Source organism: Monodon monoceros, unplaced genomic scaffold, assembly GCF_005190385.1.
Source record: "Monodon monoceros isolate NGI ecotype Baffin Bay Population unplaced genomic scaffold, NGI_Narwhal_1 Super_Scaffold_3, whole genome shotgun sequence".
Taxonomy (NCBI): Eukaryota; Metazoa; Chordata; class Mammalia; order Artiodactyla; family Monodontidae; genus Monodon; species Monodon monoceros.
The window spans coordinates 8,784,376-8,807,927 of record NW_021703780.1 but is presented as its reverse complement, the minus strand read 5'-3'; the positions used below and the strand labels follow the sequence as shown (position 1 = coordinate 8,807,927).

General features: G+C 42.6%; 1 protein-coding gene across 1 annotated transcript in view; it reads left to right on the top strand.

Moving 5' to 3' along the window:
• Positions 1-23,149, top strand: part of MAK (male germ cell associated kinase) — a 41,603-nt gene extending 18,454 nt beyond the window's left edge. The window contains exons 8-14 of the mRNA XM_029242608.1: positions 3,546-3,857; positions 7,564-7,736; positions 9,737-9,885; positions 13,583-13,714; positions 15,391-15,465; positions 18,068-18,187; positions 22,445-23,149. Coding sequence (XP_029098441.1) covers positions 3,546-3,857; positions 7,564-7,736; positions 9,737-9,885; positions 13,583-13,714; positions 15,391-15,465; positions 18,068-18,187; positions 22,445-22,599 — 1,116 coding nt within the window. The 3' untranslated portion in view covers positions 22,600-23,149. The remainder of the gene's footprint in view (positions 1-3,545; positions 3,858-7,563; positions 7,737-9,736; positions 9,886-13,582; positions 13,715-15,390; positions 15,466-18,067; positions 18,188-22,444) is intronic.
• The last annotated feature ends 403 nt before the right edge of the window (positions 23,150-23,552 follow it).

The window sequence follows — 23,552 nt, the reverse complement described above, 5'->3', positions numbered from 1 at the left end:
TTACCAAGAGAATTAAGCCCTAAAGCTTAAGGCATCCAGTGTATGTTATGATTTAACTTCTAGGCATGTAAGATTCTTGGGAGAATTGCAAAAATAGTCACTCCAATGATTTTCTGTTTTGTGGTTCAAATGAGGAACTCTGTGGAGGCTGAGGTTGAAAGGAATTAATCTCTAATGGTAAAAATTCAGGCATGTCGACACTTTGATCTCTGACTTCTAGCCTCCAGGATGGTGACAAAATACATTTCTGTTGTTTAAGCCACAAGAGGCTTAGAAAACTGAACGGTGAGGATAACTGTCTGGGGGAAAAAAGCTGTATTTCTCTGGCTTTTGAGGTGGGGGTAGAGGCATTTGGATTTACTATTCCACTTAGATGACGTACACTAGGAGAAAAACGATCCCTCCACCACCACCAAAGGAAATAAGTGGTTGGCTATGAAGGCACAATGGATTCTGGACAGAGAATGAATGTCCACTTCAATAACCTTTCAAGGAAGTTTTGAAATCACTATTCTTTCAATATTTATTGAGCACAAACTAAGAAACTAAGTGCCTGGTAGTATGTTAGGTGGTTGGAATTTCAGATATGAATATACGACCCCTTTCCTGGCCTGGTGGAACATTCTGCAAGTACTCAATTTTCTACCACACTTTTTTGGGGGACAGAGGGCTTTGATAATTTAGAGACAGTTAACAGAGAGATGTATAGGGATGATCCTTCCACCCAGAGGAAGCATGGTGGTAAAATTTAAGGAAGAATTTGCAAAGGAAATGACATTTACACTAGGCATTAAAAATGTTGGAATTTGCTCACACTTTTTTTCCATCTAGCATCTTCCTTTCCCTTCTTTCTCTGGCAAAGTGATAGAGCTCTAAACGTTGAGGCAGTGGCAGAACTGGAGGATGAATGGGAATGGGGGAATGGTGGGAAATGGGCTAGAAAGACAACTACGAAATAACAAAAAATCAGATTTAGAATTAGGAAAATGCTGACCTGATTTGCACAGGATAGTTTGTATTTTGTGTATGACTCCAAATGTTTATGATGAGCTTGTGTTCATTTCATAGTTTAAAAGAATAAAGAAGAAAGTAAAAGTCAAAAAAAATAAATTCAGGCACGTGACAAGCTAATTAGGAAGAAACTTGTCACAGGTAATAAAAGAGCATCTCTTCAGTTAGACAACCTAGTAGACTTTCCGACGCTCTCCTACCATGTAGAGGACTTGGGTTCCCTCGACACAGCAGCAGCATCCCTCCACAGGACTGGAGTCATGCTCCCTCTCCGGCTCCCACAAGAGGGCAGTGTGTGATACCCATGCTTGGCTCCTTTGTGACTATACCCTCAACACCTACAGATGAATCCTGTCTCATGGTCTTAAAAACACCATGGTTTTATCTGCAAAGGGCTTAACTTAAAAAGTCATAACAGGCTTTATGGTATTCTTATTGTTATTTAGATATAAATTGAGGATTGAAATAAACCAAATAATTATTTGGCTTTTAAAAAATTTAATTTGAGACGATATTTTCTAAAGGTCAACTGGAAGAACAAATAGGAAAGAATAGCCAAGACAGGTTTGAACAGTAATAAGTAATCAGAGCACAGTGGTAGGGTTAGACAGCTTGCCCTATCAAACGTTAAAATAATCTGTGAAGTGATAGTAATTACAACAGTGGGGTACTGGCATGAGGTACTTACAGCTGCAGAAGCTGCAAGTCTGTGTAAGGTAAAATCTCTCTCTATATACGTGTATGTATCTGAAAGACTAGAAAGAAGTTCTGAAAAGAGAAACATCAAAATGTGAGCAGTAGTTTTCTCCTGGTGTCGGCTTTCGAGATGATTTTAATTTCTTCTTGAGAACTTTCTATACATTCCTTATTCTATTCAATCAATATTCCCTTAACAAACAGGAAAAAAGAAGTTATTATTTTTTAAAGATCCTCTGTTTCTTTAAGGATGGTAGCTGGTATCCTAAAGAGGAAAAGTTACAGATGAAGCCCTGAAATTACAAAACATTCATAAGGCTTCTGGCTCCAACATGTACATTATTGACTTAGGAACAGTGACATACTAATCAATGGGGCTACTTAATCCAGAACCTGAGTGCCTTCTATGTGTCAGGTACTGATGTATTTAAATCGTCTACAGTTGTTGAGTTCCACTTAGCAATGTCCATGTAGTTAACACACACACCAGGTGTGGTAGGGGACACAACAAAGTTTCTAAGGGGAAACTTAGAAGAAACACTTTTTCTACCTCTGCCAAAATATACACCTCCCTGCCCTTCACCTCTTCCTTGTTTACTATTTCATTGCCCTGCTTTTTAGTGGAAGCAGGGAGACAGGGAGAGGTTAAGTTACAGGAGTTGCCTCTGTCCATCTAAAATCTGCCCCTGCACGCCTGAGAAGTTAACTGTGGGTCAGGGCTACGCCTCCACGTAGGCGGGTACTGGCTTAGGGCAGGAGGTGCAGGGGAACAGGGCTTCATTATCTTAAGGGGCAGCCCCTTCCCCGATACACACACACAAAACAGCAGAACTGGGAACTTCCCTCCCCACCCAGACATGCAGTACTGATAAGGGGACCTGTATCCACAGCTGAGCTGCACAGAGAGCTTCAGACACTCTCCAGAGCAGTTTTCACCAACCTCGGTACTTCTGACATTTTTGACCCCCTAATTCTTTGCTGTGGGGAGGCTGTCCTGTTCGTTGTAGGATATTAAGCAGCATCCCTGACGGCGTGCCTAGATGCCCGGAGCGCCTCCCAGCCCCCGAGTTGTGACAATAAGAAAAACGTCTCCGGAGGGGCAAAATACCCCCAGTTGAGAACCACTGCTCTAGCCTGTGTCACCCAGATGGTCACCAGCTCTGTCCCCTACCCCCCACTTCCATGCAGTAACAGTGATTTGATGACTGATCTAGTGAAAACTCAGTGACCATTTTTACTAGTACTTGTACAGTTTATTCCCATAAGTACTTTCTCTTTGCTGTTATATTGTTAAAGCTTATTTCAATTTCTTAGAATTTTTTTTTATTGCTAGTAGACATGTACTTATAGTTAGGCTAAAAATAACCCTGAATTTTATATAATGTTAGAGTTAATCATTTAAAATAAACTACGTAGAAGGCTTTCTTAACTCATTTCTTAATGCCTTTATGGAGTCTAAAACATTATCAGTATCTAGTGTTTTAGTTTGAGTTAATCCATCAAATTCAGCCACCGCTTATAAGCTAGACTTTGTGTTCTATACGGAGTCTTTCAAAGAACAGTTGCCTTGACTGGATGTTAAAATTACAAGTGAGTTATACATTCTTTCTACTAATATGTACTTTTTCATTTTTTTTAATGAAATTTTCTTCTCAAATCATTTTTTTTTTCTGGGTATCTTTTTAAAGTCATCACATAAGGGGAAAACTGGATGCTTTCTAAATCTCTGAAGCTTACCTAGACTAGTGATATATGCCTAGCCCAGCGCTGGACAAGAGTTTACATGCAATAAATTTAGGTGAAACCGTTTTCCATTTGTTATTTCCATGCTTCTTTAGGCATTGAAACACCCATATTTTCAAGTCGGTCAAGTATTAGGCCCTTCCTCACGTCATCTGGAACCGAAACAGACTTTAAATAAGCATGTGCAACCACTAGAGTCAAAGTCACCTGTAGTTGATCTAGAACCTACGCTTCTGCCAGACGTAAGTGACCAGACTGCCGGACAGCCCCAGCCTAAAAACAGCCACCAGCCACTGCAGTCCATCCAGCCGCCACAGAACACGGGTGTCCAGCAACCGCCCAAGCAGCAGAATCAACAGAAACAGCCACCAACACTATTTCCAAGTATCGTCAAAAACATGCCAACCGTAAGTAGCCCATAATGACACTTTAGATGTGATGGTTTGGTTCCATTAGGATTGTGTTTCTAGGCATTCTAAACACGTTGGGGAAGATATAAAAGATGTCCGTCTGTTTCGTTTCTCAATACAGACCCAGAACCCAAAACAGTGTCTGGCACATGGTAAATTCTCAACAAATATCTGTTGAATGAATGAATCAATAATTGTCCACGCTGTTTTTGAACCGCCTCCAGGGTCTTGAGGAGTCCACATTATCTTTGGGGCAATTCTGACTACTAGAAAGTTCTTCCTCATACTGAGCTCAAATCTGGTTTCTGTAGCTTTTAATAAAAGTTAATCACTCTTCCAGAAAGGCAGCCTTTCAGATATTTGAAAATCGCCCTTACATTATCTGCCCCTTTCTCTAAGAGAAACACCCTCAGTTCCTTCACGTACTCCACAGGGATGTCATTCACCGATGACTGAGTGACCCTCGGTTCCTGTGTCTGAAGGAGCCTTTGAGTCCCCTCACCCTCCTGCTTCCCCTGCCAGAACCAGAGGCAGACAGTAGGTAGGAAACATGAAACAGGGTGAATCACCGCCAACATTCCAGAACCTGTGTTCACTCGTGCCATCAAGGACTACTTTTTTTTTTTTTCTTGGATGGCCCATAAAATGTTGACTCACACTGGGAGGGAAGGAAAGGAAGTTAACATTACTAAACAGCTACTAAGTGCCATGCGCTATGCAACACCCTCCCGCCCTCTCGTATGCATTCACTAACTTAAAGTACCCAATAAACTAGCCCGCAATTTTTAGATGGCTAATGAGCTGAGGAGCTGGGATTGAGCGTTCTGTTAACTAAAATTCCCAAGTCTGTTTTGTACAAGTGCTTCTGTTCAATCACATATTCTATACCTCTCATTGTGTATTTGATCTCTAGGATTCAAAAATTGGAAGACCTTATTTTTACCCCTCACATTTCTAGTAAGTATTTTTGAACCCTTATTTTGTCTTCTCAGTTTAACCATTCTGCCCAGCTTGTCACCAGCTATGGAATGGTTGTTCATTTTTTTCCTCCTGTACCTTCACGATGAACAGAATAGCAATGTGCCCTTGGGATAGCAAGCCACTAGAACCTTCTTCTAGATGGATACTGATCCATTAATCAGTACTCTTGGTCAGATTATTGAACTATGTACTTGTCTCAGTCTGCTCAGGCTGCCATAAGAAAATACCATAGACTGGGTGGCTTAAATAACAAAAATTTACTTTCTCACACTTCTGGAGGTTGGGAAATCCAAGATCAAGGTGTCAGCCAACTTGATTCCTGGTGGGGCCCTCCTCCTGATATGCAGACAGCACCTTTTCTTGCTTTGTCCACATGGCAGAGAGAGAAAGCAGCTCCCTGGATTCTCTTCTTCTAAGGGCACTAATCCCACCATGAGGGTCCCACCCTCATGACCTCATCTCATCCCCAGTTACCTCCCAAAGCCCCATCTCCAAATACCAACCCATTGGAGTTGGGGTATAAATTTTGGTGGGACATAAGCATTCAGCCCATGACAGTACTAATGCTCCTTTGTTGTCCTTTCATTACTTCATTTCTTTGATAGCATGAAAGAAGACCCTGTCACCTCCTTTGCTGAAGGCCATATAGAGTACATGCATTCGCTGTCTGCTTTTTATGAAAAATGGTGGTCTGTGTTTCTACCACCTTTTTTCATTAGTGCTCAAAAACTTTCTCTTTAATAACTGATGTTAGAATCTTTGCCCTCATCTGGTACCAAACTTATTAATGTGGAGTTTGCAAAAATCCACCTTCTACTTTATAAAAATTATTAATATTTATCCCTTTCCAATCTTCTTAGACATGAGATGACTTGACGTTACTGGCATTGTTCAGCAGGACCCTAACATACAGTTCAAATGAAATAATAAGAGTCTCGGACTCAGCCAAGTATGACTTTTCATTAACTCTACTCACCTGGGGCTTTAGATCTTCTTATTCTCCTTAGTCTGGAGCTCATTCTCTCTGACCAAGAAATAAGAGTATAAGAGAAGTTGGCAAATACCACTTTTTGTTCATCATCCATCACTGTGGCACCATCAGCTTCAAGCAAAGGCATATCCATTCTTTAAGCATCTTCTTACTTCAAACACAGCTGTATTTGATGACCTTGCTTCCAAATTCCCCAATTTCCCATTGCATTTTGGATTTTTCAGTTTATATGCCCCCAAACCACCCCATGGTCTGCCCCAGACCAGGTCTTCTTCCTCATTCCTTATTTTTGTTAACAAAGCTACCATTCTGAGACAGTCAGGCTCACATTTTTAAAGCCATCCCTGCCTTTCCTTCTCTGTGTCCAACAGGATTACATTCAGTGACTTATGACAGAACCTGACCACTGTGGCTTAAACCACGAGGGGTTGTTTTCCTCTCATAGCGAGAAGGTGGGTGGTGGGTAAGCCAGAGCTGGTGCAGCTCATAAAAGGAGCCAGACTGCTCTGTCTTCCTGCTCTACCACCCTCCTCAGCAGACGGCTCTCGGTCCTGTGGCCACAGCTGGCTGCTGCTCCTTTGGGGTTGCATCTGCCTTCCAGAAGGGGGAAGAGTGGAAGACACTGGCACAGGCCGGCAGAGCCTAAACTGTTTCTCGTGGAAGCCCCTCCCAACAGACTTGCACTTACAACTCACTGGCTAGGTCATGTCCCATGGCTACACAGAGCTGCAAGGGAGGCTGGCATTTCAGATCTTTTACGTGGGCATATTGCTGCCCTGAACAAAATCTTAGTGAGGAAGCAGTGTCTGCTACACTCTCCTTGACCTCTGTTCGGAGAGACAGAAAAAAAGTCCAGACCTTTTATTTCTTGTTAACAGCAAATGTATTCTTTCCTGAGCATTCCAACCACTATGAATCCGTGGCTCTTGTTACCACGTGCCACTGTTAACTGCAAAGGCCTCCTATCTGAGGAGCCTGACCTTTCTCGAATGCTGCCTTTATCACATCACTTTTTAATCTCAAAAACATCCAGTGTTCTCCACTGCCCACAGGACAGCTGCGATGTCCCAGGCGTACAATGAAGGCCCCTCATCATATAGCATCGGCCTGTTTTTACAACCCTATCCTCCACCCAGCACGAACCATCTGCTTCAGTAAACGCAGTCCGCTCCGCCCTTTCCCCGTGGAACAGGCTCTGGCTCTTTCTTATTAAAAAGCCGTACTCTACGCATCTCCTCTTCCAAACTCTAGAATAACAACCACAGCAATAATACCTAACCTACAGTAACGCTTATGTGCCAGGCCCTATCCTAAAAACTTTCAATGTATTTTACTATCAAATCCGAAAACACTAAATTACATAAATACTGTATGTCACCATTTGAGGAGAAGGAAACTAAGGCTTTGAAAAGTTACGTCATTTGCCCAGAGACACAGCCACACGTGGCAGGTTTCCAGATTACACATCAACGAAGAGTCAATTCTGATCCTACATATTCAAGTCTCCCCCAACCCAAGTTCACAGAGATCTGTCCTCTCTCAATTTCCTATCATATTTTTAGCATGCGCTACCTATTTTCCTTAATACTTTTAAATATGTATATATGTTATCTCCTTCACTGTATGGAAAGCTCCTTGAGGATGGGGACTCTTAGCCTCAAATATAATAGCTTGCACATAAAAGGCATTCAGCACCCGATTAAAGATGACGACACCGGTTTCCCACCACAGAAGCCAAATGGCACTCTGGGCCATAAAGGTGCCAGGAGGCGTTGGGGTCAGGCTGTGTTCAAGGCTGAAGACGGCTGGGAAGAGTTTGAGGAATGTGACTTCGGGGTCTCCCATTCCAAGAAGCCAAGCATGCGTGTTTTCAAAGAAACGAGGAAAACAGATTCTCCATCTTGGTAAGATTTCACATTTCTCGGGAAAATATGTTTTCGTCAGGCATCAACTTTACTCATTACGTATAAACGAGTGTACATGTTAAAAGAAGCAGCTTATGTTGTTTCTCCTGTCAAATCCAGACCTCTGTGCTCACCTCTGAAAAAGTAAGACTCCGAGTCCCTCACAGTGACAATGCCCAGCACCAGAGGCTGAGCGTGTGTAGAGGGAGTTCTAGTTCAGTTTTTCGTGTCCCCTGTTCAATTATGATCCCCATAATTCCCATTTGAAATCCACATGCCTCTTCTCAGACAGCAAAGCACAGTCTACAAAGGTAATGGCTTCCTCTGGTGGTGGCGTTCAGAGTTAATCATTTATTTGCTTGCTGTTCTCAACATTTTTGATCATTTTCTGAACTTTTCCTGGAAGCTTGGTATCTCTAGCAATCCCTTTTCAGTTGGCATCATCATGAGTGCATTATTCAACTTTGAGGTGAAGATGGGTGAAATTTTGGTGAATATTTTGGGAAAATATTTTCCTCGTCCCTGCCCCGCCTTGGAACAGAAGAGGAATAGGGAGAAAAGATGACGCAGGAGTCAGGGAAATTTCTCTCATAGCTGTTTGGCACAGTACGGCGCAGAAGCCTTCACTTTGGAGTACACATACCTCTGAAGGTAGATGAAGACTTTCCGTGGGGAGATAATTCTCAGTCAGTCAATTTCCAGATCCCCAAGTTCCACAGCTACTCCTCCCTAAAATCCCCAAACTTGAGAAGAAACAGAATAAACCTGCTTAATCCCCCTTCCACTTTTAAGTCAGAAAGTCACACCTCTCAGCCACTTCCAATCTTGCCGGGCATGAGGGTGTAACAAGCGTTGAGGTGCTAACCAAAGGGACAGATCAGAAGACTGGCTCTTCACCCTTCCTGGTCCTATACGTATTTCTCTTTAAGGGGAAAACCCGGCATTTAGAAATAGGGTATTTTAGCCAGTGTTGGAAAGCAGGGTGTAAACACAGTGGCCGGAAATGAGTAGGGCTGTTTCTAATGAAGGGGGCTCCCTGTGTCCAGGGCCACCCCAAAGTGGCGGCCAGCAGTCCAAAGGGCCAATCACAGCAGTGTCCATCCCTGAGGGGGTCGAAGTGGTAAGCAGGACTTTCCTGGGGGGAACCGTGGAGGCCTGGGGTCAGACAGGTGACGAGAGCTGGCCGGGGGGCCAGGCCTCAGCACAGGAAGAGGCCCAGTCACAGGTGAGAGAGAAGGTTGTGGTGCCGGGCTGCACACAGAGCGACAGGCAGCAAAACCAACCGCAGCCCCATCCTCTGGTAGCGAAGGCTGCCGCTCGGACAGATGGCCTCGGGAACTAGACAGAGCTAAGCCTGGATGCCGGAAGGCCTCCGTTCCTACACAGAACTGGGGCCGTAGCAGGCCGGGCACTGGGGGACAGAGGCTGGGTGCCACCACCGCCCAAGAGGCTTGGGCGCTCGCCACCGCCCAAGTCGATTCTGCCTTCTGGGGAACAGGCACATCTCAACAAATGCATGATGTCTCTGTATGTCATCAGGCTCTTTGGAAATTCTGTTTGGGGACTTTCCTAACACTTCCCCACTTCAGTTCTCTTAGTCCAGCCTAAACCGTGTTCTAACAACCTTAGTGGTTACACACTGCTGGAGTAGCCAGCTGGAGATGGCTGTGATTCTCTTCCCTTCCAACATGCCATCTTCCCACATCACAAATCCACAGCTGCGGCAGTCGCAGGAAAAATGGAAACGTACTGCACACAGGCAACTTGCTGCTTAGTTACAAAGCTTTCTGCCTCATACTGTCCAGTATTACGAAGGATTCTATGCACTGCCCGATATCTACTCGGGGAGAGGGGCTGTCATTTAATGCTCCTATCAGCAGAAGGTCTCTGATGGAAACCACTGACTGGCTTGGAAAGATGGGCGGAGGGTGGGCGAGAGCATAGCAGCCGTCATCTTCCTGTTCTTCACCCGGTGATGCTACTTTATGTTGACTTTCAAGGCTTCCAGAGTCAGTACCTGCAGGCCCCAACCACTCAACAGAGGAAAACAAGAACTTACCCCCTGCTATTTCCCTAAAATCTGATTCTGAATTGTCAACTGCTTCAACAGCTAAACAGTACTATTTGAAACAATCAAGATACCTTCCAGGTAAGCAGAGAAAATAAAATGTTTCCTGGTAACTAGAATAGTTAATAGGTCACGTTCCAGGGTCTTTGAATCTCTGGAGAAAGGGCACCAGTGAAATACAATCATAGCGCTCTTTGCGGGCTCAGCCTGTCGCCGGGACGTTTCTGGACCTCCTGCCTCTGTGAAGTCTGCTCAGGAAATGCCTGGCAGCCACCAATCAAGATGGCGAGGATGCTTCAGAAAATACCACCCTCCCCCACCAAAGCTATGCCTTCTGTAAACTGTATGCAAACAATCCTGCACTCCCATTACCAGTTCTTATAAGAGGTAGAATTTTATACTGTTTCCTAAATGATCTGATTTGTGTTTTTAAAAGATCATTCTGGCTGCTAGGTAGGCCACGCTAGGGGCTCAAAAAGGGTAGGGGACTGGGCGAGGGGCCCAAGGAGACTGGTCTAGAGGCCACTGCACACGTCTGGATAGAGAGGGTGATGACTTGTTCCCTAGGACGGTGAGAGGGGTGGGAATTAAGACCGTAAGAGAGGGTGCACTTTTGAAAGGTGCAAAGACACCAGTTGGTTAGTAAGTTTCGGTGCTGAAACCATGAGGAAGTTCTGATCTGACTGCAAAAGTAGGGGTGTAAATAAAGCTTCCAGAACACAGATTCATGGGGGACACTTTTCCCTGTTTAAAAAAGAAAGAAAATTGAATTCATTTCACTAAAATAAAATCAGTGCTTCATCTTCGCTGTAGAAGTGCGCCCTCTGGTGGTGGGAGAGGGTATTGTAAAATTTTTAGCAGACACCTGTTTTCCCAGCTCTGCTCCCCTCATGCAGTTTTCAGGAACGCATTTCAGGGCACCTGAGACCCATCTGATCACTTCCTTTTTCACCAGAAAGATCTAACAAATTCTACTAATCACTCTGGGTCAGAAGCATGGCTGTAATTGAAGCCTAAGAAACAGACTCAAAATTAGAACGAACTGTTTGAAATCTAAACCTGAGCCTGACTGTACCCTATTTTGGCGTGTTTGGTCTCAAAGATGTGGCGTGGCCCCTCTAGAGCTGGGTGAGATCTGAAACGAGAACTGAGCTCAGCTCAGTCACTTGGACAAACATTTACTGAGCACCTATCGTGATCCAGCAAGTGCAGAGGACAGAAATGCAAAGAAGTGATCCTTGACATTTATTTATGGTCTGTAGTTAATTCACTGAATATCCTCAGGAATAACAAAGAGTATTATCTTTGGGGGCCTTCCTTTTCTTTTTTTTCTTTTTTTTCTTTTTTTTACCATAAAGCCAAGTATTACGGTCTTATTAAGCATCAACTTCTAGGATCATGGGAGCTCTAGAAATGTACCATATAATTTCAGGGCAGCCTGACATTACACTACAAGGATTGGCAGATCTGTGACACTGGCCTTCAGGGAGAGGGACGCAAGAGTCATAGTTATTGACCTGCTACTGACCGGCTGTGTACTGGAGCACGACTCTGAGATTCTGTTTTCTGTTACTTAACGATGGGACTGCAGTCATGCATCAGCTCGCCCCGTAAGCCTTGGGTACTTAATTATCACAAGGTAGTTGTTGCAAATAGAGTATACAGTGGAGGCGCTAACGATCTCGGTGGTGCCTTCTGCTCTCACTCCCGGCCCCAGCACTTTTGAAACCCTGTTCTGTGGATCCTTCTCGAGTCCCATTATCACTTACGGTCCTTCCTTCCACCCAGTGTATCCAACGTCCTGTGTCATTTGTATATGTGCCTCTCCTACTGCGTTTTAAGTTTCTTAGCGAGACCCACGAACTGCCCTGTGATCCGCTGCCTGCTCCCCTCTCCAGCCTCACTCTGGGCCACGCCCTGTCCCTGCTCCATCCTTGCCGAGGACTCCGAGTTCTTCTCCTTCCCAGGTCCACTGCCCACACTGACGCCTCTCCCAGGAACACACCTCCCCAACTCCTACCAAGTCCTTATCATGACTCACATTTCAGCTTAAAATTACCTTTTCAGAAGACTGGCTTTGTGGCTTCTGCTTTTTGCAGCCTCAGCACCAGATTCTTCTGCATAATTTGCACACTGCTAATTACTCACCTAATTATCTATAACTGTTCATGTCTCCCTTCTCACTAGAGTAGATTATAAGAGCCACAAGGGCAGAAACTGGTCTACTTTGTTCACCACTTTTTCTCCAGTGCCACACACACTGCCTGGCACGTGGTAGGTGCTCAGTAAATATTTGCTGACTTTTTAATATCCTTTGAGGGGACGGGATGATAGTATATTAATTTTGCTTCTCTTTAACAGTGTTTGGTTATAGAAGGTACCCCAGAAAAGCTTGTAAACTAATACATGTTTTAAAATTCCAGATATTGTCTATTTCCAAGAAAACTGAAATCTTTTAACAGACAAAGAGTTAAAGCAATTATTTTCAATAGTGTAGTATGTATTTACTGAAAAACAAGAGACTAGGGATATCGCAAGGCTAATCGTATTAAAATAATTTAAGCATTCAGGGCCCATTCTTTGTTGAACTGTATTTATAAAAAATATTCACCTAAAGAGATTTGTAGTTTTCTCCCCTGACCTTGCACCTTCTTTGGGGGTAAATATCGTGTGTGTGTGTGTGTGTGTGTGTGTGTGTGTGTGTGTGTTAAGATGTTTTTAACCTAATTGCTACCTAGTGCATCTTCTTTATTGTCAGGGAATTGCCTATTATAGTTCTATTTGTAGGTATTTTATTAGAAACCAAAATCCATAAAGAGCAATATCCTATGATAAAGAGAAATGATCTACCTGATGGAGTGTTTCCTTACAGAACTGATGACAGGTAGCCTTGCGGCTTGGTTCGGAACAACCAGGCTTGTTTCTGGCTTTAAAACAAGGAATATTATTATATGTCTCATAAATGTGAAACCTTGCCAAGGAGTTCACTTTGGGAAAAGTCAAAGCTCCCTTGAAACAGGGACTGACCCTCTCTCTACATTAATAGCAGTCCTCGGTAAGGATGTTCTCTACACTAAAGAGAACTCTACATGTATGACCCAGAGGCTTAGACAGTGTGATGTCTCTGGCGTCTGCTAAGCTGAACCCAATTTAATTATCAGTCAAAAGAAAGCAAGTTCAGGAAGTTCTCAAATCTCTTAAAACTAGGTTAAAACAACACCCTTTGACCACTGGGACGAAAGTCCAAGGCCGAGTCCACATTTCACAGATTTCAGAAAATCATAAACAACTAGCTGTTTATATTTTACTATATCCGATATGCAAATAAGCTTCACAGATGGATCTTTACATGTACTTCCGAACTTCTCAGTTCCCCTGGGTTCTTGGCCGCATGTCTGTTTTCCCCAGCCCAAGTGTTCCTCAAGGGTCTGGCACAGAGCAAACACTCAAAATAAGTGTATGACATGGAAATATCTTTTGGAAGAAAATTTTTGTGCCACCTCAATTTTTTAAGACATTTAGCAAGAAATGTCCAATGTTTATCATTACTTGTATTACAGAAAATAACGTTTCTAAAAGACACCGTGAGGATTCCAGGTTATTGTATTTAGGGCTGAGGATCATGTGAGGGTCCATCAAAAAGCAAGTATTTGCTACACTGTAGCCAAAATTTATTTCCATTCCCTCGTGTTCTTTCTAGTCTAGTTTGAATGTATATTTTTCCTTCAAATGTATGATCGCACTCTAACCTTTGAAATGACTGTTCTGTTCTTCTAAGGTGTAAACCCCAAGAACCTGTCCTTGACAGCCAGTGGGAAGGATACGAACCCATACAACTGGAATAGCCAGCTATTTCCTAAGTCGTTGGGACCCACGGGGGCAGAACTTGCTTTCAAAAGGAGTAATGCAGGTAAGACAAGACTACATTTAAAGTATGAACTTACACTGTTTTCCTGCTGCGGATTTTTACTTTTAAATGTTTCCTTTTTCCCCAAAGTGTAAAAATAGGTGGGGTGCCAGTCAAAGGACTAGTTTGATATATTGGTGTCAGTGTTGAGAAAGTGAGTAACTCTGATGATTGGGGAACAAATAAATCCTTTTTAAGTCAAGTGGTTTCCAGTTCTTAGCTTTTAAAAAACTGAAGGAGAACCTAATTGAGTTATAGCTAATAGATAATTAAAAATCATTTGTGAAAATAACACAACACTGTAAATCAACTGTACTCCAATATAAAATGAAAATTTTTTTGAAAATCATTTTTTATGAGATCACTATGTGATATTTGATCTGTAACTCTGAATAGTGTTCAAAGACTATAGTAACAGAGCTGTAACAAAACACCTTTCATTCCCTACTATGCATTTACAAGATTTCTCCTTGCTTCCCATCTTTAAAAAAAAAAAAAAAAAAATGAAGCTGAATCCTGTCTGATTTTAGCAATGAGTAATATTTATTAATGGATACATGAACCACTTGAAAAAGGTCCCATCTTTCTCATTAGGAGAAGAATTTCCAAAAAAATCTGACTTTTCACTTTTAATAATCAAATTCTATAATATTCATCTTCTTTGATAAATTATATACAACGAATCATTCTAACAATAATTAACTTAATCCAGAGAAAAGTATTTTAATATACTTATGGTTGGTTACAAGAAATTTTTTTAAAGGTTTCAATCTATACACATTTTTTGACTGGTTAATTTAAAGACTTTAAAATTATATTCAGATAAAATTTGGGAGCAGACATATGAATGAAAATAAAATTTTGGAGAGAAATGGGATTCATGTGAAATTTCTACCTGTTAAAAAGGACTGTGGTCATGTATTTCTTTTTGTTTTTTGGCCTTACCACGTGGCATGTGCGATCTTAGTTCCCGGACGGGGAATCGAACGGTGCCCCCTGCAGTAGGAGGGCAGAGTCTTAACCACTGGACCACCAGGGAAGTCCCACGTGGTCATGTATTTCTTAAGTCAGTACTGGTGAGCATAAAATCACTATGGTATTTAGATTCCACTGATTATATTTAAAAGAGAGATGTAATAGTTTTATTTTTAAATGTCTCTAATTACAGTATGCCAGAAGTTAAATCCTCTGGAACTGTAAAACTTACGAGGAAACATTTTAGATATCAGCTTAAAGTGTCTGAAGAGGTAGAGAGTTCTTTCTTAAAAAAGATGTAGGTGGTATTGGATCAAAAGAGTTTGAGGGTCACTGTGTAGCAACTGAGGAGTCTCCTGAGGTGTTCTGATGTGACATCAAACGCTCCGGGTATTGTATCCATTTAACAGTGCTGTGACACTGCAATTTGCTAATTTTTTCTCAGTTATTTAAAAGTAATATTCACTGAACCAAGTGCTTAAATACAATCAGGTGAAATGACAGCTGCACAGCTTTGAGTCTCGGGGAAATATACGACTGACATCAAATGAAAGCTGAGACAGCACCGAGAACATTTTCTCGGAGAAACATTTTAAGGTTTCTTTCTGCATCTTTTCATTAATCATGGAATCCATTTTTTCTCTGCTTTTCCTATAACATCCTTCTTATTGTTCATTCTTTCCTTCCATCTGCCTTCTCTTTAGAAGAAAGCATAATTAAACCAATTGAAAAACTATCATGCAATGAAAGTTTTCCTGAAAAATTACAGGACTCACAAGGTAATTTCTGGGCCTTGTAGATGAGTACAATTTGTTCTTTGAATCTCCTGTCCAATTATCTTCTCAACATCGACCCCAAATCTTGTCATAAAAGGCTACTACGAAGGCCAAGGTCACCTGCTTTTAGGGGTCAGATCAGGACTCGGGCAGACAGAAGTGTCCACACCACCAAGAACCTCTTTCTTCGGTAGTTGGAATTCTAAGAGTAATTAGCTCTCAAAAGGCTCTATGCTTGTCTTCTTAAATTAATTATGACAAGTTAAAGAAATCAAGCAAATCTACTAAAAGTAATTAAAAGAATATTTTCTAATTTTATAATCAATATTCCTGGAAATTTTTAAGTTCTGAGACTGATTTCTGAGCATGAACCATTATTTAAAAGAAAAAGTTAACCAGGTTCACAGAGATGATGGATGTCCTAGAATTTTGCTGTCAGTGATTTAAATAGTGCTAACTATTGGCTCCAACCTAAAACTTTGCAGCTCACAGGGTACTTCAAATGAAAAGCCAAAATAATTTAAGAAGGCTTAATTTTCTATGCATTTTCCCTTAGCAACTTCTTCCTCCAACAGGAAGCAGCATCCTGTAACCGATCAGTGCATGGGTTTTAGAGCCTGACGTGTCCCTGTTCAGACACTCACTAGCCTTATGATCTTGGACAAGTTACTTGGGTGTTCTAAGTCAGTTTCCCCGCCTGTAAGACAGAGGAAATAATACTGACCGAGGCATTATTATACGACCACCCCTAGGATTTTTGTCACACAATAAGCATTTAATAAGTGTTTGCTCTGATCATGGGGATGAGGGTGGGAGAGATCTTTTTTATTTTGGCCATGCCACGTGGCACGTGGGATCTTCGTTCCCTGACCAGGGATCAAACCTGCGCCCCCTGCATTGGAAGTGCAGAGTCTTAACCACTGGACTGCCATGGATGTGCCGGGAGATATGTTCTCAGGCTGCTACTGAATGGGATTACTGCCTTGAACTTCCCTTTCAAAAAGTCTTTTGAAGTAAAGGGCTGATTCGTGAATTAGAATGAGTACCTCAAGGCAAAAAGGAAGGACAAATGAGGCAGCAATGCCTATGCAAAATTCAGCAGTGTTAAAAATCGTATGAACTGATAACGTGTTTACTGTGTAACATCCTTTAGGGTCTGATAAATAATATTGCCGTTTGACATTTGTTGGTCCAGGAGCAAACACTTATTGAGCGCCTGCTATGCACAGCACCGTGACAGACGTCAGGGACACAGGAAGGCCTCTAGAGTCCAGCCTTGTGGTCAAATGACACCATGTGAAAATAAGCTTCAGTCGTAGCTGCCAGATGAACGGTTCTTTGAAACCACCAAGGTGGTCAGAGCCCTGATTCACCTTCTCACTGACAAACCTGTCCCTTTTCTGGTGTAGCCAGGCTCCTTAAAAGAGAAGTTACATTCATTTTTCCTCTGATTTCCACTTTACCCCTCAGTTCACTGCAGTCTGTCCTCAGCTTGCCTCGGGCCGCTGAAACAGCTCCTGCCGCGGCCTGTCCTGCTAGCGGCCAAATCCCAGGGCGGTGCCAACCCCACCAGACCTCTGCTTTATTTGCTACTCCTTCCTCGTCACACGCTGTCTTCTCTGGAGCTTCCAGACCCTATTCCTACCGTCTACCTCTCCACTTTCTCCCCAGCAGGGTCCTTTTCTTTTCTCCCCCTTAGTGCTCTGTTGCCTGGGTTCTGTTCTATTCTGGGTCTTTGCACATCCCACAGTCCCTCTGAGCTGACTCCTCCAAGCCCATGGCGCCATCACAGCCATGCCCCGATCATTCCAGATCTCCAGGCCTGCTGGACCTCTGTGACTTGAATCTCCCATGGGCACCAGGTCTTCACCCCACACCTGACTCTTCCCCTGTATCCTGTTCTCAGTCACCTACGCTACAGACTTGGGGGTTTATGTTACTCTCTTTCCCACCCTTCCCACCCCATACACCTGCTGGTTCCCTCCTCCATCCCTCCATGACCATCTAAGTTCAGACTCTCTTACTTCCTCTCTCACGTCAGCTACAGCAGTGCCCTCCTGACTGGTCTCCTGCCTTTACATTTTCTCCCAGATTGATCATTCACTAATAGTGATGAGGATGGTGACAGCTGACACGTGTTGGACAGCAGAGCCTACGCTAAGTGCTTTGCATTCATCTCATTCAATCCCTACAACAACCCCTATGAGAATAGGTGCACTTATCAGGGTGATTTTACAAGATGAAGAAGTGCTCAGAGAGCACCGCAGGGATGGGGGCTTCCTGGCAGGAAATACACTTTCAGGTTAAGAAGTGGAGCCATAAAAACCTGGGTACATTCAGGGGGATACCTTGGGTTCACATTCTAATTTGGTCACTTACTAACTGCGAGAAGTTAGCCAAGTCAGGTGTGGATAGTAACATGCATCTAAGAGGGTTGTTATATGGACTGAATGGGAACATCTGTAAAACCGTAGTGCCGCGCATGAAATACAGACGATGCCCCCCAAAACAGAATTTAGAATTAGTAGTGGTTGTAATCAAAGTTACTCTCCGGTGCTTTAAAATATTAACCTTCTGACTCTGAAACTTTATGATACGTCACTAGGAAATCTTGGAAGTTATGCTACTTACAATCAGTCAGGATATATTCCTTCCTTTCTCAAAAAAGAAGTGGGGTCAGCTGGCCAGAGGATACACTTAGCACCACTCGGTGCGACAGCTTCAGGTAAGAAGAAGTTCAGATACAGTTTTTGAGAATTCTGATCAGAAAGGAGCTTTTTAAAGTTTACAGTCACCTTTCCTGAGTGAGGACTTTTAAATTAGTCTCAGCTATTAACTAAAGTTCTGTTTTTGGCAAAATGTCCCATTTTTCTCCCAAAGATGTGGTTTGCGAGTCTAATAAGCGGAGCTACCTCTGATTCAGTGGTTTTTCTCGGTCAGACACACAGATTGTGCCACCGAATCCTCCCAATGACCTGAGGAGGTAGATCTTTTACAGATGAGGAAACTGACATTGAGTAATTTACCTAGGGTCACACAGCCTGTAAACAGTGGAGCTGGGATAGAAGTTGTCTAATTCCGAAGAGTGTGCTATGCTACACGACGAGATGTGCGAGGATGCACTTTTCAGGGCTTCCCGCCCGGCACCTGGCACGGAGCGGAAAGCACAGCAGATGCGGAGACTCTGTCACCTATCAGTTAATGGGTAGTCCTTCTGCAGCTCCATCTTAGGGCTTAGAAATAAACTGCGGCAGGACTTTGACTGGCTTTTGCTCTGTAATATATTAGGTGGTGAAGTTTTATTCCCCACCCTCCGACGCTATGACTAATTAGGTCACCTGCTCTGCAGTGGCGTGGCGTGTGACAGCCACATTCAGGGGGACGCTCTTGAAACTGATGTGAGGATTCTGTACTCGAGTTGACCAGATCTGACTATGAATGTTCTCTAAGTTATTTCAGTCTAAAATAGATACCCTTCTTAAGCACCTAAAATAAACATTGAGGCAGATAATTACAAGTTTGATAAGGTATCTAGTTACAGTTTAATTTAAAAGTTGACTTCAAAAGTCTTCTCCCAGTCTGTCCCGGCCAGGATCTTATATTATAGAACTCCTGATTCGAGTTACCAGTCTTTAAAGTTCATGCTCTTGGAGCTAAAATTGTAAAAAGCACTGGACTTCCGTAATTTTTTATTTCTTACCATGGCAGAACTGCTTAAGCAGTACTGTTACCTTATCTGCGAAAAGAACTGCTTCATTATCTCTCTGCTGAAACAAAATATATAAATAAACATTTTATATACAGCAGTAATTTTTACAAAGCCTTAAATACTTTAGGGCAGCCTTATCATGAGTCATTAGCCACAGCTTGGTAGCAATTTTTAATATGAAGGCAGAAAATCATAACGTCTCAAATTACTTTGAGTACCTGCTCTTAGAAAGTGCAAGTGGGTATTTTTGAACATATTTTTATAAGGGATTGGAGGCCTTTATATATTAATTATTCTGTCAGTTTAGCATGCATATTCCTGTTTTCATTTTTTTAAGTAAAATGCTTTCTCATAACTTTTCATCTCTTCATTTTACTCTGCTTATCAGATTTTCCTACAGATCGTGATAGGAGGAAAGGTTAAAAAAAAAAAGTAAATATTAATCATTCTCAAGTGGTCAATGCAAATCCTTAGGAAAACACTGTTCTGTAAGAGAAGTGTCTTCCAGCTCTCCCACTGGTGTGACAGTTTCCCACAAGAGAATACAACCAGGTCATTACCGTATTTACTCGACTATTTCCCCTTCTCTCAGCCTCCCTCTCTACTCTTCTTCCTCATCCTCAAGTCTGGAGAAGAAAAATCACATTAATTTCTTCCTCCCTCCCCATGTCATCTATCAACCCAAACCCCCTCATACCTCCTTGTCCCCTGCTAGAGGAGTGACTTCTTTCAGACACAGCCGCCCTCTAGAAGCACGGGGTCCTGTTCTACGTGCTTTACATGCATTAACTCACTGAACTCTCTAAGACAGAAGGTACCATCATTATCTCCATTTTACAGAAGTTTTCTGTCTTGCTATAAGTTATATAGCAGTGACACAGATTACATTCTTAACTAGAGGCAAACACCCTTTCCTGCAGCAACATTTCCTACAAGAAGTTAAATGCCCTTGGTAGGACACATGCAGGTTTTAAAATAAATGCACAGCAAATGTTAGAGGGCTGCCAGCTCCGTTCTGGGGAGTGGTGAGGTGTGGGCACAGCCAGCTGCTGAACAAAGCGTTTCTTTGCCCCACATGAGACCTGGGCTCCTTTGTCAGCTACTAAGTTCTTCACCAAGGGTGCTGGAGTCCTAAAACTCTGTTATTTCTCAGAAAGGAATCCTAAATGTCAACACTACCGCCTTACTGGCAAAATGATTCCCTTTTCAAAGAAGGTTTTACAAATGTTGGCCTGGACAGTTTCCTTCAAATGCATTTAGGACTTGACTTAGACTATGTCATCATCTGGAAAAAAAGCTTCTCTGGATGTTACTCCCCAGACGCCTCACTTCTCACCCACTGTTAGCTTAAGGATGGGTTTTCCCTTCTCCTTTCTCTCAGTCACGGGGACTTACTGTCTCCTCCCTCCTGCCCTCCCCTCCCATGTGCTCTCCTCTGCCCACGGTACCATTTTGATGTGAGCGCACTAATTTATCAGACTGATGCTGGTCTATATTCCAGTGGGTTATGACTAAAGGGCCATTCCTAGAAAATATGGTGCACTTAACTGGCCCTTCTAGTCACTGTCCCTGTCTTTCTTAAGGAGCTTTTTTATTGGCTTTGAGAGCTTTAAACCCAGTAAGAGTGGGATGAAATGACCCGTCAGACCAAGGAAGAACTCTTGGCCTCCTTGTCCCAACTGAACCACAAAGCAGTTGGGGTGACTGGCACCAGGGCAGCTCCTCACGTAAGGCTTTGTCCCCTTTAAGCTGAGGTTAGCAACATGTCAGGACCCACGTGTTCCCATAAGTTCCTCCTATACTTCCAATTCTACAGTAAAAATAGAAGAAAAAACTGGGAAAACCATGCCAATAAATATAGTATAGCTAGTGTTAGGTGTACAGAATGGTTAGAGAGTCATTTCAAAGTTGACGCCTACAGAGTATAATCCAAGAATGACAGCTACCACATAGTGTGAAAAGATATTTAAATCCCAAAGAGAAAGACGGAACATCAGAGAGAATAGCTCTGACACCTAGCTCCCAGCTTGAAGTGAGGAAGGGGTGAAGGAGGGACTGAGGATATTAAAGTTTTCTCTGAAATGATTTACTGCTTTGTCATTTGACACGTTCAAGCAATCTGAGCTTATAAATTGTTCGGGTAACAAATGTCTAACACATTAAAATTTTCACAAAATTTTCATCAGCCAATACATGTATGAATAAAACACACCTTGCGATGAAAGGTTTGGGATCCTAAGAATGGCTCACTTTTCAATGGGATTCTGTTATCATCCATCGATTTCCCAATAAAACATGAAGTTTCTTGACTCCAAAAACCACATTTTCATGTTTAAAGAGAAACCTGCTATGTGACCCCACCTGTGTGGCTCCATGAAGCCAGAGCTTTACAGGATTCACAATTCTGAATACATTTTCTGTAGTGATACTGTGTTCAGATATTATTTAGATATAACCACAGTGTGATTTTAAACAGTCACTGACACTGTGGGTACTGCCCATTGAACTTAAACCAAGGAGTTGTTCTTGGTCATCCAAGTTGGCATTGCCCATCAAAATATGATGGGCACTTCAGTGAGCCCAAATAAGAAACAGTAGCAGTGTCAGAACTATGAACCAGAAATTATGGCACTTAAGCTGCTGAAAACGCTAACTGGTGTCAGCATAACACTACGATAGAATTTTTGGCTTATATATATAATTAAAAAAAAAAACGTAGAGAGCGCTGAATTAATCTTTTAAAGACAAATTCAGATTTTAGGACTTCCCTGGTGGCGCAGTGGTTAAGAATCTGCCTGCCAACGCAGGGGACATGGGCTCGAGCCCTGGTCTGGGAAGATCCCACATGCCGCGGAGCAACTAAGCCCGTGGGCCACAACTACTGAGCCTGCGCTCTAGAGCCCGTGAGCCACAACTACTGAGCCTGTGCTCTAGAGCCCGTGAGCCACAACTACCGAGCCTGTGCTCTAGAGCCCACGAGCCACAGCTACTGAGCCCATGCGCCGCCACTACTGAAGCCCGCACGCCTAGAGCCCATGCTCCGCACAAGAGAAGCCACCGCAGTGAGAAGCCCAGGCACTGCAACGAAGAGCAGCCCCTGCTCGCCGCAACTAGAGAGAAAGCCTGCATGCAGCAATGAAGACCCAACACAGCCAAAAATAATTTTTTTTAAAAAAGATAAATTCAGATTTTCCCCCATAAAATGAACTGCTTTATTTTGAATTTAATAATCATCTGAATAAAATTCTAATTTCTGATTCTGCTTTCTTTCAGAATATCCCTGGAACACAAAAACTGGTCAGGGGCAGTTTTCAGGACCTACTTATAATCCTACAGCCAAGAATCTAAATATTGTGAACCGCGCACAGCCAGTCTCCTCTGTGCACGGGAGGACAGACTGGGTGGCCAAGTACGGAGGCCACCGATAGGAGTCTGGTGTGAAGTCCCACAGCATCGCTCCAGAGTCTGTGCAAGTCCCCTGACCCCGGGAAATGTCTACAGATGTCTACGTCTACTGAGTTCTGGAAGAAATATGTAATAGTGGGTACTCTGAAGAGCAAAACTCATCTCCTATTTTCTTTCTTTCCTAGAAATGAAATGCATTTTCTGAGCATCATTGCCCACAGTGCTGATATATGGGTAGGACTTTACTAAGTATTGAATAAACTATTTGCCAAAGTGTCAAGTATTTGATATACAAATAGATACTAAGTACAATAAGAAGCTTTTTTTAAAAAAAATGCCTCCAGAAATAAGTGTTTAGAGTGTTTTATATTTGCCCAAACTATTTAATATTTCATTGTTTAGCCTCAGAGGTTTGTTTTGTTTTGGCTTTTATAGCAATTACATAGATGTCTGTGGACTGTCAGTTACGGTTCTTATTTGGCCAAGGTTCTACTCTACCATTTTGGCAATGGCAGAAAGATGGTAATTTATCATTTTTCTACTTTGGAATTATGGAAAAAATGATAATTCTAATCTAAAGCAGGACATCTTTCTTAGAAATAAGTATTTCTTTAACACAGAGATGTCAAAATCACATCACCTGATTTTAGTGAAGAAAGAGTCGATTGTTCGATTTTGATCTATACAACTGCTATGAATTCGTGGTGACTATCAAACCCAATGGCTTGACGACTTCCAGATTAACCAAGTCAAGGTTCTGTCATCTTCACATCAAGTGTGTTCATCAGACTTTCAAAATACATTTGTTTCCATATTCCCACGAGGCACAAAGATGAAGTATGCCAGCTCGTTCCCCAACGCAAACCCTTGCTGCCGCTGCAGACAGATCAGACTCAGCTCTGACCTTCACACTTGCTCTGAAGAGCAAATGCATTCAGTTGCTATCGCAGTGATTTCACTTACTACATGTTTTCTT